The sequence below is a fragment of the Sturnus vulgaris genome, chromosome 2 (assembly GCF_052056855.1).
Source record: "Sturnus vulgaris isolate bStuVul1 chromosome 2, bStuVul1.hap1, whole genome shotgun sequence".
NCBI lineage: Eukaryota > Metazoa > Chordata > Aves > Passeriformes > Sturnidae > Sturnus > Sturnus vulgaris.
Window position 1 is genome coordinate 49,975,228 of NC_142244.1, and position 27,398 is coordinate 50,002,625.

General features: G+C 38.5%; 1 protein-coding gene across 2 annotated transcripts in view; it reads right to left on the minus strand.

Moving 5' to 3' along the window:
- ATP8A2 (ATPase phospholipid transporting 8A2) overlaps nt 1-27,398 on the minus strand; it is a 310,559-nt gene that overhangs the window by 186,159 nt on the left and 97,002 nt on the right. For both annotated transcript variants that reach the window (XM_014879642.2, XM_088159506.1), the window contains exon 25: nt 4,672-4,844. In XM_014879642.2, coding sequence (XP_014735128.2) covers nt 4,672-4,844 — 173 coding nt within the window. The remainder of the gene's footprint in view (nt 1-4,671; nt 4,845-27,398) is intronic.

Below are 27,398 nucleotides of genomic sequence, written 5' to 3' on the forward strand. Positions count from 1 at the left end.
AACCTTCTGCTTTCAATTCATTAAACCCCTTCCAACACCCAAGCAGACACACTCTAGTCAAAGGGTAGGTTTATTTCAGAACATTTAGTGTCTGTTCTCAGAGTGATGCCTGTTGGGTTTGTGTCCTCACCCCAGCCTCCCTGTATGTAACACACAACAGCAATACAGGTAGAACAGGGGTCCTGTTGCTGAGAGGTTGGTTAAAAAACATACATTTTCTCATCTTGTTTCTTTTTTAACTCAGCTCCTAACCATTATCACTACAGCTCCAATATTGCTCAAGGTACTGAAAGCAATAGTTTCTGCCACTACCACCTAAAGTCAGCTAGTGAGGTTGGGCAGAAGCCCTCCAAAGTCAGTGTTCAGATGGCTGAGCAACAACTGCACACATCTTTCACACCTAAAACCAAGCAAAATCATCCTGATGTAGTAGCCATGACATGGCAAGTGCCCTTGTGGAAATAGCAGATAGTCCATGGCAATTACTGATGCTGGATTTTCTCAATTTCTGTTCATGCTGCACCACTTTATAGACACCTGTGCAGAACACATCTGATCAAAGTATAGCAAAAAAGTTGATGGACTGTAAAGCAATTGAGATATTTTTGTTTATTTTCCTATTACCCCTCCTAGAAGGGCATCAACTCACTATTCACTCAGCTGAAAAGCTACAGGATCTAAGTACACTTACAGAAAAGAAACAACATCCCCAGCATCATCACCTCAAGTAGTATTGCAGAAATGGTCAGTAATACAAGCAGAAGAGAAAAGAATCTCACTGAGACAAGAGACTCTTTTTCATCCCAGCATGGGATGGGTTCCCAGTCTTATGCTACACATCTCTCTGGAGATGCTTGTTTTGTTGTGCTTACACCTGTGAAAGAAATTAAGTGAAGGACTACTTCTGCAGTCTAACAATTAATTTTAACTAGTGAAGTACTTAAACTGCTTAGAATTATTTAATCTCTTAAATGCTGATGGATTGGTTCTTCTTGATGGTTATCTTGTTAATATGACATTAAACCCATACAAAGGCAGAGTCACTGCCACCTACAAAGAAGTTCTATTTAACAATAACAAAAAATTCCCAAAGCAGTCATAAAAAGGTGTTTCTGAAACACTGCATTAATTCAACTACAAATACTTCCAATTCAAGGCAGGCTCTTCAGTAGATAATTAAATATGAATTTAAAATTATATTGAATTTTTAAAATATTAAATAATTAAATATTAAATGCCATAACACAACTTACATACTTCTCTGCTACTTGTATATTCAAAGCCAAATGCAGCAATATGCTGTACCTACCAGCTAGTGTATAAATACTAGATGAATGATAACACTCCATTTTGTTATTAAAAGAATAATCTCACTTCTACCCAAGCCTTAACATTTTGTGTCTCACAAAACATCACTAAAAACAGGTCCACTAAAAGAACACTTGAAAACCAGAGACAGGCAATCATTAGCTCAGATCTCATAAATGAAGTCATGAGTTCAATTGCCTTCCAAATAACATTTACTTCCACTGAAAAATAAGTTTTGCTTGCTCTTGACATACTGACATGCCAGTCAGTGTAAGGAAAGATAATAAGATTTGTCAGCCTCTGGAAAAACTTTTAACAAACAAGGCTTTTTCTTAAAGAGTTGTTTGATTTGAATTTGGTAGCTTTACCAAGTCTCCTGAGGGGTATATTTTTCTCCACTGTGCCAGTGGCCTGCTAGAGACACTATAACAGTGGAAGACTTAACCCCATCAGAAGATACCATCTCTCTCTCTTAATGCAAAAAGGAGCCAGGTTTACTACAGTTTCATATTAAGGGGTTACCCCTGAGAATCAAGTTCAACTACAGTTTATGCCTAAAGCCCAGAAAATGAATATACAGTATGTCTTAATTTTTTTTTTTAATTTTGAACAGCAAACACAGCTGAAACTCCCCAGAGAAGATGAAAATGTTTTAGCAAATTTATGAAATATTAAGCCCCATAAATTTATGCAATGTATGCAATGTTGAGAATAGCAAGGCAACTCCTCCTACTGCAGTTAAACATCATAGCACTAAGTTAAAGAGCCACATCCCCCTCCCAATTAACATTCTTGTTTGAGGACTAACTGTAATTTGAAATGTCCTCTCTGTCAATTCCATTTTAAAACTTCTTCCTGTGAAGTAAAAGTGCACTGCCTCATTTGACACCCAAAGTACTAGCGAAAACAACCTGGAGCATTAAAAAAAAAAAAAAAAAAAAAAATTTTTTCTTGCTTCAGTATCAAACACCTGGCAAATGACTGGAAGGTTCCTGAAAAGCCTTAAAGGTTATTAAAAGCATTCCTCTACTTCCCTGGGGACTTAAAATTCAATTATTTTCATTCCTCCTTTTAAGCTATGAAATTACATCATCTCTTCCCCTTTGATTTATACTTTAAAGTATTTTTTCTGCATTGTTCCTCAATTTGCTAATTCGTTAATAAATAAAACTCCTGTTGGCTCCCCTCATGAAATAATGAAAGAGGAAATGTCCAGTACTGCATGCCTATTGGCAAAACAGGACCATTTGTTACATTCAGATAATTACATACACTTTATGTGTAATTTTAATAAATTGCAGTTTATGATTTGTTTCAGCTAAATTTGGTTTAGCTTGTCAAATCTTTGAGAAATAAACCAACAAAGTGCCTTGGAAGGATCTCTGCCAAAGCACTGTGATAGAGTAGAAAAGCAGGAGCTTTCTATCTGCTCTGTGTTTGTTAACTTCCCCTCAAACAGAGTGGAACACAGGGTCAGTTCCCTTCCCAGGCACTTGGTGCTCTCAAAGCCCAAGGTACCTTGACTCTCTTACTGCCCCCACATCGGGCCCTGCTGCATTCTGAAGATGGCTGCACTTGTGTTAGCTCTCTTCTGTAAAACACTTGTCACTCCATGAAACAGCTGCAGAAATTAGACCTCTGCTCTAAGGCTTTGTGCCTCCTTCTTCTAGCCCCCTGCCCAAATTAAAAAAAAAAAAAAAAAAAAAACAACAGCAGAAGAAAACCTGCTGTCACTGAACACTACAGGGAAGAGCCTTTTCCCTCATCTTCATTCACTTCTATTCCATGTTCATACAAATTGATACAAATCTCTCTGAGCTTCCTTTTCTCTATGCTGAACACTTACAGCTCTCAGATTCTCCTCATATGACAGATGCTCCAGCCCCTTTATCATCTTCATGGTCCCACACTGGATTCTCCATTAAACCTGTTTGCATCTTATATGAAGGATCCCAGAACTGGACACAACATGCCAGAAGTCACCTCGCCAGTGTGCAGAAGAAGGATCACCTCCCTCAACCTTTGCCAATGCTTTTTACACTGCAGCCCAGGGTAACACCAGTCTTTGCTTTGCCACTAGGACTCATTGCTGGCTCACAGTCAGCTTGTCCACCAAGGTCCCCAAGATCCTTCTGGACACAGGTGCTTTCTAGCTCAGCTACTCTCACAGTTTACTGGTATAAAGGGCTGTAACTCCTTAGGTATAGGACTTGGCATTGCCCCTTCTTGGGCTTCATGAGATTTCACTGCTCAATTCTTCAGCTTATTGAAATCCCTCAGAAGGGCAGCCAAGCTCTCAGCATTATCAATCACTCCTCAGTCTCATATAATTTGTAAACTCACTGAGGACATATTCCATCTAATCATCAGGTGATTAATGAACACGTGGAACAGCTCTAGCCCTGGTATCATGCAGTACAGCAGTCCAGAAAACAAATGGAAAGAAACTAGTCAGATAAAAACCCCAAGGGTTCAGCTATTTCAGGTACATGGACAGCACTGCCTTTGCCATGCGATACTTATACAAAAGTGCACACATAAAAGGCAAGTAAGACTGCAAAAAGAAGTAGTACAATGTCTCCATATAGTCATTTCCCACAAAGCAGGTCTTGCTTCTAGAATGCAAATAAAATTTCCTGCCTACCTAAATCAACAACCTCTCCTGGGTCACAGGTCTCCCCAAATACCAGCAATGAGCACAAACATGCACAATCCTCAAAGCCACATAATCTTTCAAAGCAAAAAATGATGCAGCCTTCCTGCTACACAAAAAGTAAAGTGAGCCAGCTTTTGCTTTTCATTTTCTTGGGGCTCTTATTTCCTTCCTTCTGAAGTAGTTACAACATAGGACCATATCTGTGTATGGCTATATCCACAAGCAGCAACAAACTCTGCTGTGACTTAGCAAAGCAAGCAGTAGTCTAGAATTTTAATAGGGCAAATTGTACTGTTATCACATGCTCATATAATACACAACTAGAAGTCAAGACTTAAATTCATCCAGAGACCTTCTCTAGAGCTGAGCTGAACAGTCACACAAACATTTTTATTCCAAATAACATCCATACCACTCCTTCTCATCAGTGTCTACTATAATCAGACAATCAGGCAAGATGTTTTCTCATGATCTTTCATCACTTTATAGAAGAGACTGGACTTGGCTGGGACTGACATTGGCAGAGGGAATTGTACTATTTGATAACACAATTTTAATGAAGGACATGCTTCCTCCTCCATAGGAAGAAGAAAGCCATTACTAAACAAGCTGCTCTCCAGCATACTTAAGTGTGGTAGTGTGCATACTAGGAATTTCACAGGCTTCACACCCATTTTGTTACCTAAAAAAGTCACAGAATTCCTTACCTGCAACAAATGACCGCTTTACAGGAGAGTGCCAAGTCCAGAAAGCTCTGCCTGACTTCAAATGAAAGGGCATACTTCAGTGTGTGGCCATCAATAATCAGGGCAATATCATTTTCCTTGCCCAGTGACTCCCCCAGACTAGTGCAATGTTGAGTCAGAGAAGCTCTTGTTGCCTGAAGAAAAAACAGAAAGAAAATGTTTCTTCCTAATACAAGAAAAGTGCATTCAAAGTAGAACAAGGTATCTCCAGACCTTGCAACAGAGCACAGTATGCATGCACCCAAAGTGGCACAGACATGAGTTAAGGTATTAACAGCACCATGTGCAGACATACTGACTTAAGTCACAAATGAGCAAAAGCTGTGTCTGCTTGCCTAGGAACACATCTTGTTTCAGAGCAGACTTCCGCTCTTTACCACGCAGTCCTACATAATGAATGTGCCCAAAGCAGCTGTGATAGAGCCTTCCCAACTGTAACCCAAATACAACTTTTCTGGGCCAAACAGGTGGGAAAAGAATCAGACCACTTTCACACAAAGGGAAGGGTAGGGGGAAAGAGGAAAAGTTGCTTTACAATTCATTTTCTCTCACCCCACTCATTAGTATAGTAATCAAAACAAACAATCTCCCTCTGATTCACCAGAAAACTAGCCCCAAACTGGAGGCAAACTTATAGGTTAAGTTAATGAGTGTGACAGAGAACACAATTCAGCCATTTCAGACACAGATTACCTTTTGCACCTTTTTCTTTAAAAGAATGACTGCATAATTCCCTGTTTCCCCATTAAAATGTGAGGGATTAGATTTATGACTTCATGGCATTCTTTATTTACACTGTACCTGAAAATCTAACACAAAGTAGATGACTGTGCTTAAACCATTAGAGACCAGTGCTGGGAAAACAAGGGTAAGTCTTCTGGGAAGAAAGCTGTTTTATCTAGTTCAACACTACTGTGCAGTGACAACATTCACAGAAACTCCAAGGACGGTATAACAGATACATTTTGGGTAATGTTATCAATAATAGAATTTTATCCCAAGAGTCTCTGCCCCTGGGATCTTGGAATGTCATTACTTTTCCTTTACTGCTTCCTCTCAGTCTTGCTTAAACATTTTTCTTGTTCTCAAGTGCAGAATTAACCCCTGTCCTTCTCATGAATGCACACACAGGATTAAATGCTTCTCTCACTATGTGAAACCAAGGGAGAACTCCCTTGCCCTTATTCCCTTTCTTGCACTTGGGGCACCTTCAGAGGAAACACCCTCATTTTTCACCTGACCCAAAGGAGGGTAAAGGCCAGAGCCCAACTACTCCCCCCTACAGAGACAGATGAGAATCTGAGGGCAAGTTCAGGAGGGTTACTGAATATCCATCATCCATTGCTCAAAAGAAAAACCACAGGACAACTTATAAAAGGTGATATTTCTCATCAGCTGAGATTACTAGTCTCTCCATATCTTATTATCATGGCTATGGATATGCCTCATCCAATTCATGCCCTGGTCATGGAACTTATTCATCCTACATGTAAAATTACATGGAATTAGTAACACTGTTAATAATACCCCAAAATACTATAAATCACGGATTACAAATCAGGTACTTCATTTTACCAGCACTTTGTAAAATTCTCAATATACTCTTCCATATGCAGGGCTAACTTACAACCTAACAGCTTATACAGTAAAAAAAGCATTAATTATTATTTCTGTTTCTTCCAACTACTTAAAATTGCTGTGTTCAAAAAAAAAAAAAACAAAACAAACAACTATTGCTCCTATAGGCCAGTGCAATTAAGCCAAATAAACCAGACCCCTTTCTAACTAGGTATATAATGAAGACCATTTAAGCAAGCAGGGGAACAAACACTGGGAAACCATGGGGAACTACATCCTTCTGTGGGCAACTCATTACTGGTAACTAAAATAAAAATCCCTGCTTTGATCCCTAGCTTTTACTCTGTGCTTGCCATTAAGGGATAAGTTTCTTTGAGTCACATCAAGCAAGATTAAATCAATCCTTTACTAGAACAAACATGATGGACCAGAAATCAGTAGTAATCCTAAGAAAGTATCTGGATAAACTCACACCTGTGGAAAACCCCTGCCTTTTTTACTGAGTATCCATCAAGTCTAAATGGTAAGTTTGTCAGGGGTTCTGACAGAAATAGAACACTAGAAACAAATATAGCAAGCCTTTCACCTAGTCATAATAAACTCGGTTTTCCTTCCCAGCCACAGAGCATCCAGCTGCTCTGAGGGAACCCAGAGAAGTACCTGCCAATCAAACCTTATGGTCCTGGCATATCAATTTCCATCAAATATTAAAAATATACAGCTTTACTTGAAAGTCAGAAGGTGTGAAAACTGGAAAGTCCATCTGTTTAGTAGCAGTGGTTCAGTGGGTCATTCTAATAAATATGGACACTTCATGAGCCAGTAGAGGACATGTGCACATGCTTAAGTGGTCAGTTGAATCAGAGTAACATTATCAGTTTAGAGCTTTACAAGGGCTTAAAAACTCATTCATAAGACCACCACGTGTCAGAGAACAAATATGAAAAAAAAAAGAGATTGTAAAAAGTCAACTACAGAGCTCAAACTGAAAAAGCTAAGGAAATCAGGTTTTAATTTCTTTTTATTCTACTTTTAGACCTTTGACATAATGGGGGGACTTGTTTCTAAAAATATGAACAATTCTGACATAAATGCATTTAAAGATTAAGGTTGTTACAGCCTCTGTACTTGAGTTAAATTCAAGACATAGTGCTATCTTCCATAAAAAAAAAAAACAAACTATCTCACCTGCTCTTCCTTTTTGTTTTGCCATTTCCATTTTAACAAGTCGCAAATACAAACCTTTAGCACAGCATTTACTTACATTACTGCCTTAAAATAAGCTTTCACATTTTATTGTTCTCTTTGTGCATAGTTTCCATACAGAACACAAAGTAACATTATTAGTTCATTATGACAAATCTTCATAGCAGAGTAAATTTGTTGACAGGCAGAAAACAAAAACATCCTGAAGCAAAGTTTGTGTGGTCTTCTCTGGATTGTATGCTCATGATCTTTAACAAACCTTGTGATAGCATGCCTGTATATTCTCACTTCCCAAAACCTCAGGAAAAATCCCTGCTGTGTCCAGCTTTATATTTGAATTACAATACTGACAAACATTCTAGGATTTACCAGGCTATTATTTTGTGGGTGAACAGAGCATATACTAATACTTTTCACATGATGCTTAAAGTCAACTGGGAAGTCAATGTAATCAGAACTAAGAATCTCTGCTTATTTCCCTAAAAACAAGAGCAGACTCCTCATACTGTAATAAGAAATATTAGGATAATTAGCTCTTAAGCATGTTTTTTGCGTGCACCATGTGCCATTGGGTGGTGTTTTTTGTTGTTGCTCTAGGGTTTTTTTTTTGCTTTGCTTTGGTTGGGTTTTTTTAGAAGTAGCACACCATACCACCCACTCGCTCCCAACAGAGCTTTGCACACTACAAGAAATGTTGATGTGTGAGGCAACGTAGTATCCAGCAGAGAATGACAATATCAGTTACTTGCCAATAAAAAACAGACCTCAGAAGGACTCACAAAAACTCAGTGCCGAAGACTCCATCAGAATAATTGCCATTCCCTAAGCTTATCTTCCAAAAATGCTGATACTCAGAGAAGAACTAGACAATTATTGTAAGATAATCAGCTCCAAATCTCCTCTTTCCTCCCTGGAATTTCCCTGGAAAGGATGACAGTCACTGAAATGACAGCAGGAGAGAGAAAGGATAGACTTTTGTGCAGCCACTACACTCATGGTTCATTATAAACATACAGCCATCCATGGTCCACAAGGAAAAAGAGCTCAGGAAGAGAAGTCAGTGTCTTGTAGCATCATGCAGGCCAGAAGGCATCTTTAGCTGAAGAGAGTCACTCATCCCTGGGACTGTGACTTCCGACAGGCACACCCCCTTTAAGGCCAAAATCAGCCTTACATTCTGGCTGCCCACATTTCATGCACTCTCAGTTGGTCGGAGCACCGTGCTAATAATGTGTTTTCCATTTCCATCATGTTTACACATGATGATCGTGGGTATGATCTTCATACGGGCCATTCACTTGAGAGTTGGACTCCATGATCCCTGTGGGTCCCTTCCAACTCAGAGTATTCAGTGATTGCCCCTTCTTGACAGCCACTTCTCCATCTCAGAAGACCTAACACGACCCTACACAACAAGCTCCGGTAGTAAGAGATATTAAACTTACACATTGATTTAACTATAAGCTAAGTCAATCAGAAATACTATTTGCTTCTCTAGTTATCTAGAAAGTACTGCTAGCTACAGGCTCTCCAAGTTAACTTCTTCCATCATCCTTTAATTAATTTCCAAATCACTAGTTCTGATATAAATGAGGTTGTATAAATCACTCAATCTGCTAACTCACTAGAGTGCACTGAAGTGCCAGATGAATTTGTTTTACCAGTCCAAGAGTTTACTTTTTACAGCTGCTGTTTTCCTTCCCATTTTTGGATAATCTGAATCATCAGATGTAATGATTTTTTCACTGTGCTGAAAAAAGTGGTTTCAATCAAAATACCAGCCACATCCCCTTCCCCCAGTGTTAAGTGAAAAATATTCCAAGGAGAACTGAAGAATTAAGCAAGGAATCCATTGCACAACCCCAGTCAAGATAACACTGGCCAATCCTATTTCGTGGGAAATTTTCCACAGTATCTTAACTGCAACCTAGAAGCTTCACCATGTTAGGTGAAATCTTTGACTTCAATCTGTCTGGCTGCCGTGCCAGAGAGATCTGTAAAGACATCTGGCAGAAGCAAATTTACAGGAGAATAGGAATAATCGACATAAAGGCAAGAAAAACTAATGTTTAAACCATAGCTGGCAAAACATAATTGAACTATTTAAAGCAACACTCATTAGGCAGAAGAATCACTGGAAGTGCTTTCCACAATAAATATCATATATGCAAGAGCCAACCTTGAAACCTGTCTTGAAACCTAGAAAGAAATACCACTTTCAGAACAGATACTCACTTTTGCCAATCTTCCAAGTTAAATACCAAACTTGACTAGGTCAGCAAGCTACTTCGAAGTACTTCATCATTTCCAAAAGCAAACAGGCAACTTCTAAAGACCTAGTTACAAGGAAGGGTGCAAGGCATGTGGCCACAATGCCTAGTGAAGATTACTTTATGTTTATAGCAGTAGTCCAGCTACAGGACTTGTTGTCATGTTCTTCTGTTTCCTCTTTTTTGCGACTCTCAGAAATTGAGCTGGGGATGGAAATGCCAATTCAAACACAGTTGTGTTTTCTAGGTGAAATGTGTCACCTCCTTACATAAACTGATACAAAAGCCAGGTTTAAGGCTCATAAAATGGATACTCCAAACATCAGCAGGATTGAAAAGACTTAGTTACTAATATTGGAACATATATGGTGTGTTGCATCACGTTATTTTACTGCTGCTTTCCTTTGTTAGATGGTTTGTTCTGCTGTTTGTATCCCCCCTTTGTTGTAGTTTAGTTGCCCTAATTCCCACCTTTCCCTGATCAGTCAACCCTAGTCCCAACCCACTTTCCAGACTGTTCCCTGTCTCCCTAATCCACACCCACACAGTTGTCAATCCCCTCCTAGCCCCTCCTATCCCTCCAGTATTTTCTGTATCAGTCATCCCCTTCTTGGTACATGATTTGATGTTACATATGTTTCCCCGCCCATGTTTGCCCCTACTGGTTGTATGTATAGTTAGTCCCGCCTTATGTTACACCCCTAAGCTGTAGCGATTGGTTGCTGTATTGTACCCGCCTTTGTGGGAGGTCCCCTATTTAAATTGCTGTCACCCTCAGATCCTCACCTTTTGTGGTATCCTCCCCTTGGTTCCCGTTGTGTCCTGTTCCTCCCTCCTGTTCCCTTAATAAATCTTCTCCTGGACCCACAAAAGGACTCTCCCTCATCCTTTGCTCTTCCCCAGGCACATGGATTGCCAAAGGGTTTCGACCCTAGCCACATCGCTGGTTCTCGGATCTGGGGAGCGGCCCATTCTTGGTGCTGGCCTGCCTGTGGAGCTAGCCAGGGAGAGCCAGAGCAGGGTGGAACAGGCAGCCGTGTCAAGGGTGTAATAAAATCAAATCTACAACAACATGGACCTCCACATTCAATTCACAAAAATTTTCAGAGAAACATTTGCACGCTTTCTCAACAATAAGGAAATTATTAAGAGGATCCACAAAACCACTCTGGCTTTCTTTTACTCTTAAAATCATATCACAGTGCTAAAAAAACCCCAAAAACACACCAAAAAAACCAAACACAATAAAAAACTTGACAGCAGTATGGACATTGATCTTGCTACACAGTGCAACAGATGAGGAAGGGCATGGTGAACAGAGCAGGCTGTATTCCCGAAAATACATCAGCTCTAAGTTTCTTGTAATGCCAGAAGTAGAAATATTAGTAGAGAAGTTTTGTTTACTAACTCACAGAAAACCGCACTTTGGAGAGATGACCCTGAAAATTACACATTTCTAAAGCCCAATTTTAAGAGTTCATCCCTTCCTTACCTTTACAGGAGAAGAGGATATAAGGACACTCCAGTTGAGTGCCAGGCAAATCTTTAAAAGCCAAAGACTAACTGTGAATACTTGACTAGTTCACATTTCAAAAGAAATAATATCAACATGTCCCAGTTTAGAGGAAACCTGAGTACCTTCACATTACAGGAATCATTTGAAATTCAACCTGTACACACAAAACCATTTAGCAAATGGATCATGGAAGCTCAGATCCCAGCTGCGTACCTTCAATTTACTCTTTTAAGTAAGATCAAAACTAAGAGAAAAACTAACAAACAGGCCCATCAATAGCTGTTGCTCAGTATTACTGCAGTGCTCAGCCTGTGTAACATGCTGATTTAGATACATAAGAGCACACAGTGTGACTACTCCAATGACAGCTCACAGCCATTTCTAAAACATGTCTATCAAACGACTGTCACAGATCTGACACAGCAAACTTGCTTATTTAATAACACTATGACTCTGCCTGATGAATATGATCTCCTACCGTGCCAAGAAAAACATGATATGGGAGGACCTAGAGATATTAGATGGGTTCAGTCAAATCATTTTCATAGCTTTGAATTTAACCTCAACCTGAAACTGCTTCAGTTAGGCAAGTAATTTAAAATGTCTTGATACAAAGAGTCCTTAATCTGCATAGCAAGTCTCAGGTTACCACATATTCAGACCAAATCTTGCCTTCAGATATAAGATAAACAGATCACACAAGATTTTTGGTATCCAGGGCTGAAAACCTAGATTAATAAGCCCATCAAGAGCTCTAAGAAGTGCTGTAGAGAATGATTCAAGGATATTTCCAGTTCTGCAACAAATTTATTATGCAGGAGCCAAGAAACTTGGTTAAAAAGGAAAAAATACACCCTGAAAGATGTACAGATGACAGGACAGATGTTCCACCTCCAAGTGTTCTACATAGTTAAAAAAAATTAAACTGATCTTTTCACAAACTTCATCTGATCACAGAAAAATAAAGTCCAAAAGTGTCAGTCAGATATACCATCTCAAACACACAGGCTGTGTAAAGGGCTGCAGGTACTTCAAGTACCTCCAAGATCAATTCAACATCATGGCAAGGAAAAGCATCAAAGAGCTGACTATTCAAAAAGTACATAGTTAAGTACTCAAGCAAACTTAATGTACTATGTCAGGTAGCTGCACACTAAACTTCAGGCTCTCAGTCAAGAAAAGTAACATCTGTAACATGGAATATATATTAGGTCTCCCCTGCAACTCCAGAGCTGGAGAGGCTTTGGGGCAGTGAGAGAAGGAGGGAAGAATTAGGAGAAAAGAGAGGCTTTTGCCAAATTAAAAAGCAAAATCAATTTGTTCAAGACTTCACTAGCCAATGATCTCCCACCTCGCATATTAAATAACATGTCAGTGCAGGCTGCTAGAAGTGGTGATCCTCGTACCTTAGCTTTCTGAAATAAAACCTTAAGTTTTCTGCAGCACTACTTTTTCCTCACATTGAAGAGAGAGATGCTGATTATAGCAGTGGCATCTTAAAAATGCCAGTCTTTACCGTAATATTGACTAAAATACTGATTCATTAAAAAAAAAAAATTAAAAAAATCAAGAAGAGTGACAGAAGTCTCAGCATTCCCAGACCAAAGGACTGACATCCTAAGTAGTTATCCAGTGGAACATGGTTGCCAAAGGCACCATCTTGAAAGCCGTGAGTCTTTTGCAACTCTTCTTTGAGTTCAAAGAGGGCAAAGCTGGCAGCATAAGAAACAATAGTAGAAACAACTGCACTCAAAAGGGCAATTCATCAAATGTTCTTCAAATGCTATGAAAGACAATACCACATTTGTTCAATTTGACGTTTTTTTAAATATTTTTCACTTTAGCAAGAAGCATGTGTATCCTGGAATGACCAAAGATTTCAAATACTATAGCCACAACCCTGTTCTCTTTACACTAAGAAGAGCATTAGGTTTATTACATGTTTTTCATTTACTCCAGAACTGCTCTATGTAGGTAACTCTGTCTCTTGCTTTCAGTCTATGTTAGATATTTGATCACAGAACAGTTTATGGTGCACATTAGGATAGTTTATATCTCACACTGCAGAAAGGGCAAAGAAGAAATGCCTGTTCTGGACACCAAAATATTTGTGTGATTACTAAAATCAACTGTAATCTGTCAAGAGGAAGCAGTCTGTTAGTTTTGCTAATAAGCTAAAATGATTCAGTGTCTTTATATTTTGATATTTTAGCTTTACTAAATTCATTCAAAAGAACAGACTTTTTATTTCCTTCTACTACTTCTTTCTGGAATACAATAATCCAGCTTTTTCCTGTAAGCAAACAAAGCAGAAGCCTGCTCTTGTTTAGACCTTCAGGAAGTTACATTTCTATCAAGTAATTTCTCAGAGAAAAAAAAGCCCACTTCTTGATCTGAAGGTTTATCCAGATTGAGGAGACACCAGAACCTTCTGCTTTGGATGATGAAGATACAGGAATCTCTGTTACTCTGTCTGAAACACAGGCTTCTGTGTTGCTCTGTTTCAAGCGGTCAGTACACATCAACGCCCCCAAACAGCTGAGGAGGATTCAGCCAAAAAAATAATATTGGTATGTAGACATACAAGTCAGCCTATAATTTACCCTCCACCATCCCCCCAAAATAGGGTATTTTCTCCTTATATGAAATCACAAGATGTTCTGGGTTGGAAGGACCTTAAAGATCATCTAGTTCCAACCCCACCCCTAGACAAGGTGGCACAAAGCTCCATGCAGCCTGGCTTTGAACACTTCCAGGCATGGGGCCCCCATAATTTCCCCAGGCAACCTGTTTCAGCATCTCACCACTCTAACAGTAAGGAAGTTTTTCTTAACATGTAATCTAAGCCTACTCTCTTACAGTTTGAAGCCATTCCCCCTTGTCCTGCCACTATATGTTTCCGTGAAAAGTCCCTCTCCAACTTTCTTGCAAGCTCTTCTCCTCAGGAACAGGAAGGCAATTAGGTCACCTCTAAGCCTTTAGGTAGAATGCTTTAAAGATTCATCTCTCTTCTATAGATACATATATATATGTGTATATATATATATGTATATATGTGTGTATATATATGTATATATATATATATATGTGTGTGTGTGTGTGTACATGTATTATTGCTATTATACCACCTTGGTCAACATAAATAAAATATAGCCATCCTGACTCAATGAGATTAGAACTTTCCTCAGACAAACAACGGCCGCCAATGCAGCCAGGACTACATTAAACCATTTTTATCATTGCTAGCAAGTAAGGAATCCATGTTTATTAATGTATAAAAGACTGAATACTAGTCACAACAAAATACAGACAAGATGATAGAGCTCATCTCTCCTCCAGAAGAATGCTATACATAAGGAAAGCATAATATTGAGTAGATTGACTTGTACAAAACAGGATTGCCTCAGGATGATTTTCTCATGATGCAGTTACCTTTCCAGCACAGACATAGGCATGTGCCAAAACCAGTGTTCGCTATGACAAAATTATTTTGTATTTTCAAATCACATTACATGTGTAGTCTGGAAAAGAGAAAGTTTTGTTCTTACTCTTTCATGTAAGGTAACATCAATTTGTAAGACATCAAAATAAAGCTGGAAGGACAGAATTTCCCTCTCTAAAGACTAATAAAATTTAAATAGGGCTAGCAAAAGCTATAGCTTCAATTATTTGTAGTCTTCCACTCTTAATTTCCTCTCCAAAATCCCCCTTAAAAAAAAACACTATTAGCATCTGTGCAGTTAATAGTTCAGTTGAATGGTAGTGTAAGTAACAGAGGCCATACCGCTGTCAGAGTTCATAGCCAAAGTTATTCCCATACTTAAGTAAAAGGAAACTGCTTTGAGAATTAAGCCAAACAGCAAACTATGAACTCTAAGTTACTCGAGACAGTCCCACACAAACACAAGCCAACCTGTCACATTAGTCTTCCTTTAAAGTGTTTGTGTACTATCAAATCTATCTCTCCAAGCAAAGCCAAGAAAGTTCCAGAGGCACTGATTAGGACAAGCAAGTTCTGTAATAAAATGGACTTTTAAGAAGCAGATGTCTTTTAACCCAAGTTGTTTGCTTAAAGCCCTGGTTTTGATTTAGAAACAATACATGTATTGAGCAGAAATATGAGAGAACTCACAGTTCCTGAAATACCCTTTGAGATTTTACTTCTACCCTGACAGCATGACAAGCATCAGAAGTTACTCACACTCCTTGGAATATGTATTTTTCCCTTTTACCCAGAGCTGACTAGGCAATAAAATAACACACAAAGGGGTTTCCAGAAGGATCTGATACAAGCTGTACTCCCATGACCTCACCTATTCCCCAACAGCCTCTCAAAAACGGAGAACACATACATTCATCGATTGTTTCCATCCAACTGGGATTGCTTTGACTTCTTAAAGAGTTAGGTCAGGCTTCCTGCCCTTTGGCAGCTGCTCAGTGGTAGGCAAGGTGCAACAGTCTATCCTGGACACTTCATTCCTGGCCTCAGTCCCATCTGTGCCCTCTCAGGACTTGTATTGAAGCAGAGCCTAGCAAGCAGACAGCAAGGCAGCATTCTCCTGCTTGGGTCAGCCCCTTTGGCAAGCAACTGCACAGAGGCACTCAAGCCTGACTATGCTTCTGTTTAAGACAAAACAGCATCCAAATTGCCCTGCTAGGGCAGTTGAAGGATATGGAGCACACTGAACAAGGAAAACACTGCACATGCCCTGAAGGACAGGTGCGTGGACACTCCCACCCCTGCAAAACACAGACTGCCAGAGGAAGAAGCAGAGATCGAAAAGCTGAAACAGCAAGGATAGAGGGAAACTGCATTTTCTCTCCTAGCCCAAAACTAAAAGTAAGAGCCCTATACCTCTGCATCCAAGCAGAGGACAGTAGAAGGGTTACAAGTGCTAACCTTAGACTACAGTTTTTTAAACCCATAAATTACAGTGCTAAAATGTAGGCACATATCAGGGAAGGGAAGAAACACTATTGGGTTACACAAGCAAGATGCTAGGAAACATTCTTGCTAGATCATAGAGATCTTCATTATCTGAACACTTCCAGATTTGTAGGATCAAATAACTCTCATTTAACAACTGAAGGAAAGTAACATAAGAGCTATCCAAAACACGAGCACTAGCACCACACATAAATTATGACAACTAAAGAATTTAATGTTATAATATCAGAATACCAGAAATCCAGATAGCTATATATTTGCTCAGCTGATACAAGACCCATAGCCAAACTATCTACAAAGCATCAGATCATGAAATGAGACAAGCATGACCAAACTATCCAAATGGCTTTATGCATGCCAGCCTATTTAATCTACTTGCTAGTTTTGCTAAGATTTGTCATGATGTAAACTCTTCTGTTGCACTTTGATTACAAAATTAGTACTTCACAACAATAACATCAAGTAAATACCTCAAGATGGTGCAGCTTAAACACTTTTGTCAGAGAAAGTCTGAAGATAAGATTTTCTAATAAAGCTCTACCAACATCAATTAATGCTCAATGCTACTTATCTTCAAAACACCAAAAGAAATTCAATCCTTCTGTCTTGCAATCTGAGCACAGCAGATTACAGTAACAAAAAGACAAAAACTGCTGCCCAAAGAGCTTGTGGAAACCCCATCCCCAGACACGTTCAATAAAGGCCAGGTTGGACGGGGCCCTGAGCAATCTGATCTAGGGAATGGAACCCTTGCCTATAGCAGAAGGGATTAAAACTAGATCTTTAAGGTCCCTTCCAACTCACACTATTCTACAGTTATATGAAAAATAAAAAGGTCTGAAAAAGCAAGTATAAACAAGCAGGCTTTTTTTGAGCAATTAATTTTAATTTAACTGGCAGCAGATATGTGAGCAATGACAAACTAGATGTGGTACAGATCCAAATCGCCCCTCCTGCCCTCAGTTCCACCCTTGAAACAGGACATAGGCAGCTCCTCCAGCCCATCCTTTGCCACATGGCACATGAGGCAGCACACAGCCTGCTCTCACCTTCTCAAGCCTCTGGGCCTATGAACCAGCTCCCCACACGCAGTCCAGGAGTTGCCATACAATTGTGACTTGTTATACTGAATTTTACATCAGTTCTAAAGTCAAATTAATTTTTGTGCCTATCTTATAAAAGAGGTTTGCTCCTACACCACAGCTTTAATTACTCTGAAGAAACTAGATTCAATGATAAAATGGAATGGTTGGAAGCTCCTGAAGAGCATGAAGCCTATCCAGAGGGTTTTAAAAACGTGAATATTACATGATAAAACATGAAAAGCTAAGGGTTTATAAGAGATGATGGTACATGGCACCAAGATCTTTCTAGGTATCAGCCAGTAGTCTGAGATTATGTTATGCTACTTGTCTCCCTTAAATAACATTACTTTCGCAGCACAGGCTATACCCTTTGGGAAGGGTGATGTGCATAAACAAGCACACATCTCCTGACAGCAGCTTCAGAGAGGCACTGCCTGGCCATGGTCTGGCTTTGCATCACCCTAGGTAGTGGTGGAAAAGGAAACAAGCAGGAAACAAGGGTAGCTTTGCCACTGGCCTCCTTGAAGATCAAAGGAGGCAAAAGCCTCCACTCAGCTGTTCCCTAGTCATTTTCTTAGCTAGATTATTTGGGGGAAAAAAACCTAAAAAAGAGAAGTCTTGAGCATTTCAAGTACTTCCAAGCTGCACAGGCATAGAAGAACGGCCTTTTCTAAACACAGTCCTACTTAATACTACGTGAGGTGACATTAAAAGGCTATTTGCCCTTGTCATCACATCATATGTTTAAGGCAGTTTCTTCACCAGCCATAGTTCACCCAGAACTGAAATTCCAGACACACTGCAAAGCCAAAAGATGACACAAGTTCAGTTGACAATTTAGTGTCTTCATTCTTCCAAAGCTACACAGGAGGCAACAATCCCAGGTAGTGTGTTTGAGAGGAATGGAGGCCAGATGCATTCGCTTGATTCAGTGACTGTACAGTTGCATCCAAGGACCATCCTGTAAGAGCTGTCCTGATGCTGGACACCAAGGATAGCTTTCAAATAACCTCATACAACTATTTTAATAATCCTGAAGTTCCAAACTTGTATATAAGCTACGGGAGAGTTCCCAAACAAAACATTACTCATTGAAACCGTACTAATATTATATAACCTTAATATCATGTAACAACTGGTTTCAGTAATTTAATACTTTTGATATAAAACAAAATCCATAAAAGCGTTCTTCCAAACTAGTCAACAAATGCTTTACTTGGGGCAATGAATTCTAACAAGAATCAGAAATACCAAAAATAAACAGTTTTTCAAATGGTATGCAAGACCCCTGAAACTGAGAGTTGCTGAGCCCTCATTTATCCCAGCCTCTCAAGTATCCAGATACTGCATTCCTTCCAAAGCTTATTCCATTAGCTGACAAGATGATCATGTTCGCCTATTAAAAAAATTCTATGCAAATGCACTATTTCAAAAGAGAGCACCATAAAGATTTTCAGAGCTCCAGTGCCATTGCAGAAAAACACACAGCTAAGGTAACAATATTCACAACTCCCAGACCAAAACATTCATTCTTACATGACACAGGCTGCCTTTCTGACTACATGAACTGAAATACCATATAGGAAACAGGGATTTAGCCACAATGAATTAGGACATTGAAATCAGTTAGGGCAGAACACCATCTTTTGGAAGACACTAGCAGAGTTGAACAACAAAGGGTATATCTTTAAACACTATGTAGCAGTAATTATCCTGGGCTTGGCCACTGGTCTTCTTTGCTACAAACGCATCTGTACTCTGCTGCTTCGAGCTTCCTTCAGGCCCTAGTTAACCTTTGCTCATAAAGCATGATATGTTCCAAAAATGCTTAATAGAAAAGAATATTGTAACCAGCCAACTGCACATGTGAACCCAAACTCAAGATGACTGAAACTGCATTATGAGGCAGCAGGCATGGTCTTAAAATTACACTGGCCATTTTTACAGCAGATTGTATTCAGTGTCTTATTAGAATTTTAAAAAAAAAAACAACCCCACACCCACAAACTACCAGCCAAATAAAAAAACTGACAAAACTCCACACCAAACATGTTTCTTCCTACTTTAATCCATGTTACTTAGTCTGTTTAGTTCTTAAAATATGCAGTCTACTGTACTTTGTATTAACACCAGGCTTCTGTTAAGCACATACATATAACAAGCTTCCCTTCGTTAAAAAAAACCAACAAACTATCATAGCAATAAGGACAGTGTGTAAATTAATAGTCAAAACTCAAGTAAAAAACTAGGCAATTTAGCACAGGCTTCTGTGACGAAAACTAGAGGCACTCCAGGACTTCACATTCTGGACAATTGATACAGACAATGCACAGCAGTTAGGTCAGTGAACAGGCAAGGTAACTAATTCCAAGTGGCAGTCTAAGTAGGAGTGCTTTGTCTCTTACAAAATTAAGAAATGTGCTAGATGCATGCTTCGTCCTACATGGCTACTATTGTTCTGAATAATATTTACCTAGAGATTTTCCTCTAGATGACCACCACAAGAAGTTATACTAAAGATCTATGCTCATGGGAGGTAACTCTACTACACTCCTGTGTAACACCTACAGGAACAACTTTTTATTGGCTCCAACATAGCACCTTAGCTCCCAGTATATTGACAAATAGCAGTGACTCCTTCATGGCAAACATATTTTCTAACACCTTCTGCCAGAATTATCTGATTTGCAGATTTCCTTACTGAAGGTTCATGTGGCTCCTGGATGCTGGGCAAGCACGAATCAAATGATCTGTCACCAGATCTACTTTATTTCCCATCTCCAGAACCTAAATAATTTCCATTTCTTAAAAAGCTTCACATACTTACCACATACAAAAAAAATCCCACCCAACAAACTAAACAACCATCTGCTGCCTTCTCCTCCTCCAAAACCATCACACTGCATTTCTCCACTGTCCTTAGTCAACTACTCAAAAACATTGTCTACCTGCATTAAAGGTTTCAATAAAATTGCTAATATCAGTTAGTGAACCACAAAGAAAAGTAATCTTCTTCCAGCTGCTCTACACTTTGCCAGACTCCCACAGGTAACCTGTTTTATCCCTTCCCCTAGTAAGAGGCTTGCTTATTCCTTGCAGCTCTAAAAGCAACAAAACATTAAAATTAACATGTATTTGTTGGCAACTGCCATTGTTTGGAATGATTGCATGGTAAAATGCATCCAGGGGCCATAGGGCAGCCCGTACATAGATGTAGGTTTTGTTTGACTTGAAATTCTCTACAATGTATTAAAAACTAGGGTTGTACAACACCATTTCCGGTAAGTATCATTTACAATTCATCTCTACATTAAAACTGACAAAGTTTTCACTGGGCTGATCCTAGTCCTTACAAGTTAAATGTTCTATTCTCATATACAGTTGGTGCAAACACACATTTCCTACACATCCACAGGCAGCTCAGGAACAAGAGTATTTCTGCTGCTGCACTGCTCACATTTCAGTGCTTCTAGTTCTAGAAAGAACTGGAAACAAATCTTATTTCTGTGGCATTACCTGTTGCCCAGCAAAGATACTGGTATCTACTCAACTGAGAAGCTGGACACAACACCTGATTTGCTTTCATCATGACAGCTTCTTGCATTTTTACTTTTTAAGATAAGAATATAAAAAAAGTCCTAGGCAAGCTTCTCTTTTCTAGTCAAACAAACACCATTCCCTTAAGTGAACACTAACTTTTCAAAGACCTCTTTTTCCTTGAGTTTTAAAAACATACTTAACTTCCTATCCGTTTACCCAATATAGCTGAAGTTTTATTAAAGTTTATCTTATAAATATGATACCCACTTCAATTACTAAAAATAACTTTAGTAAGAAAACTCCACAAAATCATCAAGATTATGTTTCTTTTTTAAAATTAAAACACTACAGTAATTTCCCTAAAGATTTAGTTATACAATAGATTTCTTTTATTAATATTTACTAAACCTATTAACTCTGTCTATTGAACTGCAAATTTTGTCTGTCAAGCCCTGGCTAGAACTAGAAATCCCTTGAGAACCTGACAGTATTAAAGCTGCTATAGACAGACCAATTAAGTTTTAATAACTTGAAATGAAAGTACAAGTTTTCAGAGTCAGCCATGTAAGTTGTGAACCCATCCCCCGTTTCCTTATGTTATTTACAGGTAAGTTGTGAAATATTAATTCTATAATCCAGACAAATATTACTACACCAGCCTGAATCTTAGAAAGTCCCTTAACCAATAATTGGCTTTATTCATTCACATTTTCCCAGCGTTTTATTAAACTCCATATCCAAAAACACACACTCTGCTGACCTTCCCCCCCACACCCCGACAACACAGAATTCTTGAAGCCAAACAACTTCAATCACTGCTAGCCAAGTAAACGGTCCCAAGTTATACCACAGAATTTGATGCCTTGTCGTTCTACAAACAGCTGTATCTTCTTGTTTAATTGAATTCTATACTCTAGCTACAAGAACTTGAATTTTAGTAACAGACACCAAATTCCTCAATCCTGCAAATCAGAGGAAAGATCGACTGTGGCTAGCTTCAAAATCCGAAGTACATGACAAGCATACATAGACACCACCAAAAATCAGCATGATGGAAGCTTCAGGAGGACATCTGAATCTCCTCACCTCTAACTCCCCCAGCTGTTCAAAAAAACACTATATTCTAACACTTCAGAACTGTGATTTTTTTGGCCAGTTAGAACATGGGTTATGATCATTTAGAATTTGGGAGTTAGTTGAAAACCCAAGATATCCAAATTAGTTTTGTCTTGAGCACATGGAGAGGAGAGATGGCAAACACTACTTAAGATGTGAGAGCAACACTGATCTTCTAACATCACTAAGTCAGTTGAACAACTAGAAACTGAGAAAATGCACCTTGACACATTCTTCCATTAAAAAAAAAGCTTACAACATTGTGACGAAGTTATATAAAAGCCCTAGAGATTTCCACAAGATTCCTCTGATTGTTCTATTCTATGAAGAAGGTTTAAAAGCAGAGGGAACACATACTTAGTCAGCTATCAAATTTATACAGCTGCAGAACTGCTTAATTCTAGTTTCTGACAGACCAATCAACCCAGAGAAATTCTGTGGGACATTTTCTAGCTTCAACCAGATGTAAAACATCTTTTTTTCCTTAATTCCCCTGTGAAGGAAATGTATTCCTTTATGTGACTGATGAGAAGGCTTAGAGCAATCAAGCTTCAGTTACAAGAATGATTCTCTGATTATTACGAAAAAGGAAATAATCTTTAAAAATTTGTTTAACAAAGTAGTAGTAATTCAGTATTATGAGAACCATAAAAGTAAGACCAAAGATACCTATATTTCTCCGTTTTCTGAATACATGACCAAGATATACCCTGTCACTCCAAAGCAGTTAGTTCTCTACTGTCTTCATTAAGTTAACACTGTAGATGAATAAATGCTATTGCTTTTAGCTGGCTCCACACCGAGAAAGGAAGACTGCTTATTCTTAAAACCTCCAGAAAAACTTGCATGAACAAGGAATCCCTCCAATGAAAGCAAGAGATGGGACATGAAAGTATCTTGAAGAAGAAAAGACTATTTAGTTCTTACCCTTTGGTACAAAAGACAAATTTGAATTCTTTCTACAGATGTGCAGTATTAGCCCAGGAATCAAGAGGATTAGTATCCATAACTCATCCATACATCAGACACCAGCTTTGTCTTTTTCCCCTAAAAACACACCATCATGCTTTAATATCAGAAAAAAACCGCATTTCATGGGTAGCATCTCATTTTAAAAAAATCCATTTAACACTTGATTACACATCCTTAGTTTCCATGGTCTCCTGTGTTTAACAGAAATAAGAACATCAGTATGCTGTAGAGAATCCCATTTTGAAAGCCAGCAGATACTTCCCTCACCATCGAGCTGAAGCCATGCTTCTCTTGTTACCCACACAGGAGAAAACAGACCCGGATAATACTCTGTGATCACCTATTGATATAAGCCTTCACATATGTGAAGATCATTAGCAATTTTAAGAGAAATAATGTTTGCTTCCAGTCATTTTCCTCTAACATATGAGAACTCTTACAAATGAGACAGCAAATTTTAGATGGAATTCAAGGAACACACTCTTCCTTTCTATTTTTATGTAATATGATCTATTCTGTCCTATAGCACGGACAAGGCATCAGTCCACATCTGCTAAATACCAGCTGCCTAAAATCAACTCTTGTCAGAAATGACCACTATTACAATTTAAAATATGAAAGGAGAAGTGACTTGGAAAACAGTGTGTTTGGGTTTTTTTAAAAGCATTCCCCAGCCTTCCCACCACAGTTTCCACTTATAGAAAGCAGAGTTATTTAGTAAGCTTTTCTTAGCACTCCTAAAGGTCCTTGCATTCCCTCAGGTCCAAGAACCCCCACTTCATCCAAACCAACTACCACAGTGCCAGAAAACACTAACAGAAAAAACAGTCACAGATAAGAGAGAACAGTCATTTAATGAATTCTGAAAAGTGAAAAGCAGGATGAAACAAAAATACCAGCCCAACTCATTCACCACTCACAGCTCAAACCTATTAGTATTGCTTCCTGAAAAAGTGGTAATCTAATACCTAAGTTACACAGTCCTGTGTGTACTTAAACCTACAGGTCTAGGTAACACCTATATTCTTTCATTTATAATTCAACACAGCACACCCAAATCAAAGCAGCTTTTCACACAAAGAGCTGTATATTTTCCACATCCATACAATTAACATCCCATGCAGATTACCAAATACCTAGAGTTATGAAAGATCCTATTTTTTCCTCAAAAACAAACAACAATCACTTCTACCTAACATTTTTTAAGACTTATCTGTTTACTAGACTCTGTTCCTTATGTAACTACTTATTAGCTTGATGTCTATTTCTAGATTAAAAAAAAACAAATTTGAGCAATAGTAAAAGCTCTGTACAATCGAACACATATTCTTTCCCTAGTTTTCCTAATTAGCTTCCTCTGCAAATCCCCAGTGGTAGACAGAAGAGCTGATTACAATTCCAGGCTGAGTGGTAGATGAAGCAACTCACTAGCCACAAGGCACTAGAGAACTGCTGCAAATGCCCCTCTGAAGGGGGCCTGATCCTTAGCTCAAACTGAACTTGCTCACATTGTCCAGTTTTCCAGAATATTAACTTTGTCTGAATGCAGGTGTGCAGATGAGAGCAGGGGATATAAAAGCCCAGCCTGCTCTCTAGTGCAGCACAGAAGATGTAACCTTCAAAGAACCTACATGGCATTAGCAGTACCAGGCTTGTTCTTGCCTTCCCAGCAGTACATGCATACCTTATTATCTTTTAGTATAGATGAAGCACGCATGATAACAATGCTCTGGAGCCATTTGAAGCTTTTGGTAACTTTTGTTTTAGTCTGAAAAGTTGACAATACCTTTAGGCCCACTCTTTGGGAGTAATCAGCATGACATCTCTGACAAGGCATAGACATCTCTTCTGCAAGAGAATCAGGATCCCAAAAGCAACACCTTGAAAGTTTCTCAGAGCTTCACAGGCACTGTCTCCTGCAATTGTGCTTGAGAGTTTGAAACACAGATTTACATAAAAAGCTCACGTGGTGCATATGCTGAAGCAATGCTGTAAGTGAAGGTAATACCTTTCTGTGTAAGCCATAATGCTACGCAAATCTTTCTGAGAAGTCTAGTACAGAGGACCTTAGTGGAACCATACTCTGCTGAAAAACAAATGTGCTCATAAACAATTTATTTTTAATGGTCTTCTGCTCATGCTCTTCTCCGTTACACAGTCTCAATGGTTATTCAAAAAAGTTTTAGACAATAACCCAACAAAACCTGCTATTCTAGTATATGGCTAAGTTCAGTGACCAGGTCAGAGCTTTACTTCTTAAGAGATCCATGATTCCCATATAATATCAGATCTACAGATGTATCAGTATTTAAATACAATGAATAATGTTACCTGTCAAAGATATCCTTAATTCCTTAATTTTTTTAACTCTTAAGTGTGGGAAGGAAATGTGCCAATTAGGAATGAAGATCATTAAAGTCATTGGATAAACATAATATTCTCAACGTTTATATATCTTCCTTATACAACCTTCACAGTAATGCTACCCTACAGAATAGCTAAAATAAACTAACAACAAAATAACCAAGTTTTCCAGGTCCTCACTCTTCACTGCTGGAATATAAAACATAACTGTATGTAAAGCTTCCCTGCAGATACTAAGACTATTTGGGAACTCTAGACACTGAGTACAGATGACAAATTACACTGTGAAACTATGCTTATTTTTTAAGAATACTACAAAATACCATGGTAGCACAAAACAGGTACATCCCAACAGTGAGGTATGCAAAAGCTATACCTGAATAAGTTGAAAAGCAAGGAAGGACAGTTCCTGCTTACACTTGTAGTCTTAACAAGAGATACCAATATTGAGGGTTCTTACACAGGACTATCCATTTGCTGTTACTCACACATCTGTGTATAACCCAGGACTGTCACTCCTGGCATGTGAGCTCTGTAGAACACACTCACAGTGTAACTCTTTTTACATCAATAGGATTGCTTTACAGCAAAATACTACCCAGAACTTACATATATATATATATAAAATATATATAAAATATATATAAAATATACATATAACTGATATATATATATAAAATACTACTTAGAACTGAGTCCCTCCAATGTTGTCCTTCCACTACTGTTAAATATAATCCCATGTGATAAGCAACTGATACAGTCCCCAGCTTTTCTTTCCACAGAATTTATGGGGAGGAACACACACAACATTCCTTGGCTGTAATATTGCCTCTCATTAGATGTTTTCCAGCCAGGGGCTCTCTGGTCATCCAATTTCCCTTCTTCAGGTACCCTTCTCACTGCTCCCACACCTCAAAATTCTACAAGATGCCAATGAGAGAAATTTTTCCAGGTTAAGAGCTGCACAATGAGACTTTATGGTGTTCCAATTTAATTAAAGAGAAAGTGAGTCCAAGAATTACACTCAAAAGTAAATCTCATGCTCAAAATATTCTCATTTCAAAAAGCTTTATTAGGAAAAGAAAAAACAAGTGAGGATATGTATGCATGTGGTAAAGTCTATAAGGGATAGACATTTGCAGATTATTATGCTAAGTTTCGAGAATTCAGTTGAATCAAGCTAGGGATTAGTCTTTTCTATTCCCAGGAGTTCCCTGAAAAGAACAGAAATGATTGATTTTTCCCCTGAAGTGCATGATTTAGAAAAAAATTTATCTCTCAAAACCAAGCAAAGACAGCTGTTCGATCACATCTCACCTGCTGCTGCATGCCAAGGAGCAGAAGTGGGAGGGAAAAGTCACATGGGGACTGTACAAAGGGGGAAGCATATCAATATTTAAAAGCTCTAAGCTCAACTTGGATCTTATAAAAACTCATTTTTAGTATTAGTAGATTTCAAAGGTAGAATATATTAAATATAATGCTACAGAATTTCAGTGTGAGAACCTTTGATTTTAGGTTCAGCTGAGCAGAAGTCAAAATTTCTACTAGAGGTGCAACAGAAAATAAATACTACTATGGAGATCCCATACTTAAAAATTGGAAATAAGTACTTAAAGACTCCTTGGAATAAAACAACTAAAGGCAATTATTAGCAAAACATAAGTTTTATATTCAAATGTACATAAAATCCAATTTAAAATTGCAATAAGAGTACTTGGGAGAAAACCCATAGACTTACTTTATATGGAAAACAAGAGTAATACAAAGCATTTTTGATGTACCAATTCAGAAGCTCCATAAGTTTCTACTCATGTTTATAAAAATATAGGTTATCTGTGCTGAAGTATCAATATCTTCAATATTCATGATGTATCATATGATAACATTTTCTTCACTTAAAAGACCAGCAGCTATATATATAATGGGTTTCTTTTCTCATCTGACATGCCATGGTTCTCCATTTCCTTTTTTTCTTTCCCCCCCCCCATCAAATAACAGAAAAGTTAGAGTTGAAATGGACCTTAAAGATAATCTAACTTCAACCCCCCTGCCATGGGCAGGGACATTTTCCACTTGACCAGGCTGCTCAA